This window comes from Diaphorina citri, unplaced genomic scaffold (genome assembly GCF_000475195.1).
Source record: "Diaphorina citri unplaced genomic scaffold, Diaci psyllid genome assembly version 1.1 scaffold19161, whole genome shotgun sequence".
NCBI lineage: Eukaryota > Metazoa > Arthropoda > Insecta > Hemiptera > Psyllidae > Diaphorina > Diaphorina citri.
In genome coordinates this window covers 48,655-52,926 of record NW_007396514.1, presented here as the reverse complement: position 1 = coordinate 52,926, position 4,272 = coordinate 48,655, and the positions used below count along the sequence as shown (strand labels likewise).

The 4,272-nt window shown below is 36.1% G+C and overlaps 1 protein-coding gene across 1 annotated transcript; it reads left to right on the top strand.

Annotated features, from left to right (window-relative positions):
- Window positions 1-31: 31 nt before the first annotated feature.
- Window positions 32-3,910, top strand: LOC103523302. Its single transcript, XM_008488359.3, has 2 exons — window positions 32-1,115; window positions 2,828-3,910. Exons 1-2 carry the CDS (start codon window positions 256-258, stop codon window positions 2,838-2,840), a joined length of 873 nt encoding a protein of 290 aa, XP_008486581.1. The 5' UTR covers window positions 32-255; the 3' UTR covers window positions 2,841-3,910.
- Window positions 3,911-4,272: the final 362 nt, after the last annotated feature.

The following is a 4,272-nucleotide window of genomic DNA, read 5'->3' as shown; positions in this document are numbered from 1 at the left end:
TTTTTTAGTCAAACTTTCAATGTCAAGCCCAGTCATTCTGAAACGTCGTAAAAATTCCGCCCAAGTCAGCCCAGTCAAAAGTCCATCGTGAAAACTAGTCATTCACAAGAGCAATGTCTGAGACAAAGCCGGTAAAAACCTATAACACGTCATTACCAAAGTTAAATCTCACTGCCTCCAACCTCCAGGTAGAATGGAACTCATGGGTATTGCAGTACAAAATTTTCCTGAGAGCCACAAATCTCGAGTCTGAAGATGACAAAAGGAAAGTTTCCTTGTTGTTACTTGTTACATCACATGGGTGGTGAAGTGTTAGATATTTTCAAATCTTTTAATCTTGACCTAGACCAAGTCACCCATGAGGCCCTCTTGAAGAAGTTCAGTGACTATTTCAGTCCGAAAAAGAATATCACAATGGAAAGAAATCGATTCTTCACCAAGAGGCAGAGCCCAGACCAAAACATAATGGAATTTGTTACGGAACTGAGAAATCTTGCCAAATCTTGCGAGTTCCCTGAAACCGATTCCATTGTCAGAGACATATTCATTTGCAATATGAGGAATGACTACAACTATGTCAAACAGAAATTACTGGAAGATGGAAATCTTACTCTTGAGAAAGCATTGGAAGTTGCCACAAGTCTAGTAGCTAGTCGAGAGCATGTCTCAATTTTGGAAACTGACAGTAATGAAATCAACAAGATATATCACCAGTCAAGAAATTTTAATCGAGGGAGATCATCTAGTCAAGATCACAGGAGTCAAGGTCATCAAAGGTCAGTCAGTCGTCAGTCAAATAAAAATGGTCAGTCAAGTCAAACTTCAAGTCAGTTGACTACATCATGTCAAAAGTGTGGACAAATTCACCGAGTCAGATGTCCAGCGTGGGGAAAAACTTGTGCTAAATGTGGAAGAAGAAATCATTTTGCAAAAATGTGCAAAATCATGTCAGTCAAAAACATTGGTGAACATTATGTCAATGAGGAACTACCAATTCAAGAATTTCATGTGGGAAGCATCCAGTCAGCTAACTCATGGGATATTGAAATGGAGATCAATGGTCAAGTCACGTCAGCCCAAGTGGATACTGGCAGTCAAGTTAACATCATATCAAGGTACATGTATTCAGTCTTAAATCTTAATTTAAAAAATATTTTGCCTTGTAATAATGTTAGACTAACCTCATATAGTCAAAATAGGATACCAGTCATGGGTACAGCCTTAATAAAGTGCAAAATTTTGTCTAGTCAAATAAATGTCACACAGTCTATAGAGTTCTTTGTTACAAGTATTGATCAAAAAACAATCTTAGGTCTGAGTACTTGTGAAAAGTTAGGTCTTATCAAAAGAAATTTTCTTGTCAATAATTCTAATGATAATGACTATAGTCAACTACTAGAAAAATATGACCATTTGTTTGAAGGAATTGGCCTTTTGCCAGGTTTGTACTCCATTCCATTTGATAAGTCAGCACCAAAGCACATTGACCCACCTAGGAAATGTCCTTTTAGAATAAAAGCCAAAGTCAAAAAAGAATTAGATTCCATGCTTGAACAAGGTATTCTGTCCAAAGTCAATGAGCCTTGTGACTATATTAGTTCAATAACATGTCCTGAGAAGGATGATGGTTCTTTACGTGTCTGTTTAGATCCACGGTTCATAAATAAATATGTAATCAGATCAAAGCTTAGCATACCTACCTTGGATTCACTTATCTCAGAAGTCAGTGGTTCTCAAATATTTTCTGTGTTGGATTTGAAGTCAGGATTCTGGTCTTTGAAACTTGATCCAGAAAGCTCTAAGCTTACAAGTTTCAATACTGAATTTGGAGTATTTTCCTTTAATCGTATGCCTTTTGGAATTTGTGTCGCAAGTGAAGTATTTCAACATGCACTTCAGCATCTATTAAGAGATATTCCCAACATTCAGATTTACATTGATGATATCCTAATTTTTGCCAAAGACAAAGTCCAACATGATGAAATCTTGACCAAAATTTTTGAAAAAGCCTCTGAAATTGGTCTCAAGTTTAATAAAAAGAAACTACAACTGGGGAAGTCAAGTGTTAAGTTCATGGGACATATTATCAGTAAAGATGGTGTGTTACCACAAGACTCCAAGATAAAGGCTATAGAAAACATGCAAGCTCCAACAAATGTCAAAGAATTACAAAGATTTTTGGGTGTTGTCAATTATCTAGGCAAATTTATAAAAAATTTAAGTCAATTAACAGTCAGTCTAAGGTCTTCTCTTAAGAAAAATACATCTTGGTCATGGACACCCAATCATCAAGCTGAATTTGAAAATCTTAAAAAGATTATCTCTTCAGTCCCAGTCTTAACCTATTTTGACCCTAATAAGCCATTAACTCTCTCTGTAGATTCTTCTTGTAGTTCAATGGGAGCTGTGCTCATGCATGGACAAAATCCAATAGCGTATGCATCCAAAAGTCTATCAGACTGTCAGCAACGCTATAGTCAAATTGAAAAGGAATTATTAGCCATTGTCTTTGGTTGTGTCAAATATCATTCCTATATTTATGGTCAGTCAGTGACTGTGCATACAGATCACAAGCCACTAATTTCAATTTTTAAAAAGTCTTTGTCGGATGTTCCATGTAGACTACAGAGAATGATGTTAAAATTACAGGGTTATGATTTAAATGTTATTCATGTGCCAGGCAAACACATGTATATAGCAGATACTCTTAGTCGAGCAAATATTAAAAATAATAATGAGTCTGAAGAAATTGATGAAGTTTTTAAAAAATTAGATAAAAATCTTAGAATTCATGGCAATTCTCTAATTCATTCGATTAATGTTTCAGACAACAAACTTGAACAAATCAAAGTGAAGACAGACAATGATCCCCAGCTGTCAAGAGTCAAGTGCTGCGTGTTGGATGGATGGCCGCCGAAGAACAAAGTGGACGATGACTTGAGACAATTCTACAGTTTCAAAGATGATCTGCACTTAGTTGATGGCATTCTATTCAAAAAGAGGAGCATCCTAATTCCTGCTAGTCTTCGGAAGGAAATGCTTCAACGTATGCACACGGGTCACTTGGGGATTCAGAAAACCAAACAACTTGTCAGAGGAGTAATTTATTGGCCAGGTATGAATGAAGATATTAGTCACATGATAGATTCCTGCCCAGTCTGTCTAAAATTCAGGAAATCTAATCAAAAGCAGCCATTACTACCTCATACCATTCCCAGTCTTCCATGGCAAAAACTTGGAATGGATTTGTTTCACTTTGAGTCAAAAAACTATCTAATCATGGTGGATTACTATTCCCAATATTTTGAGATCTGTTGTGTCAATTCATATAATGCCCAGACTATAATCACTCAGTGCAAAAGTGTATGGAGTCGACATGGTATTCCATGCCAAATTGTTTCTGATGGTGGTCCTCCGTTCAACTCGCAGGACTTTGCACGATTCTGTCAGTCATGGGACATTGAACATGTCAAAACTTCACCTCACTATAGTAAATCCAATGGTTTAGTAGAACGTACAATTCAGTCAGTAAAAAATATCATGAAAAAATGTAAAGAGTCAAATTCAGATGTTTATCTTGGTTTATTGCAATTTAGAAATGCTCCAAAAGCTGAAGGTATTGAGTCTCCAGCAAAATTGCTAATGTCTAGACAGTTAAGGTCTAATATTCCAACATCTGAATCGACTCTCAAACCTAGTCCTATAAACATAGAAAATGAAAAACAAAAAATGTACAAGAAACAAAGTAAAATGAAATTTCATTATGATAAGAAGGCAAAATTTTTACCTAAAGTCTACATAGGAGAAAAAGTATTGTTTAAATTGAATCCTAAGTCTCATTGGACTCCTGCTATAATTACTGAGGAAGTGATTCCAATGAGAAGTTACAGGGTTCAATCCCCTGAGGGTGTAACTTATCAACGTAACAGGGAACATATTTTAAAGAGTTCAAATTCATGTGAAAGTCCTAGTCCATCTCCTGAGAAAACCCCTAGTTCTAAAGGTTCAAATAAACCTACTCGAATAAGGTTTCAAGAAGATACTTCTGATACAAATTAATGTGCCTAATACACGTCCTGTGTCCTCTTTAAGGCCCAGGTCTATTCTTAAAGTTCCTGCTAGGAACATAACACAGCTGATGTTGGATTTCACCAATATTTATTCAGTCCTTAAAACTCCTGTTAAGCTAACAGCCTGTTAAGTTCCATTTAATTTGTACTGGCTTAACAGGGCTGTTAAGCAAACGGGCTGTTTGAGGCTGGAAAGAAGTTT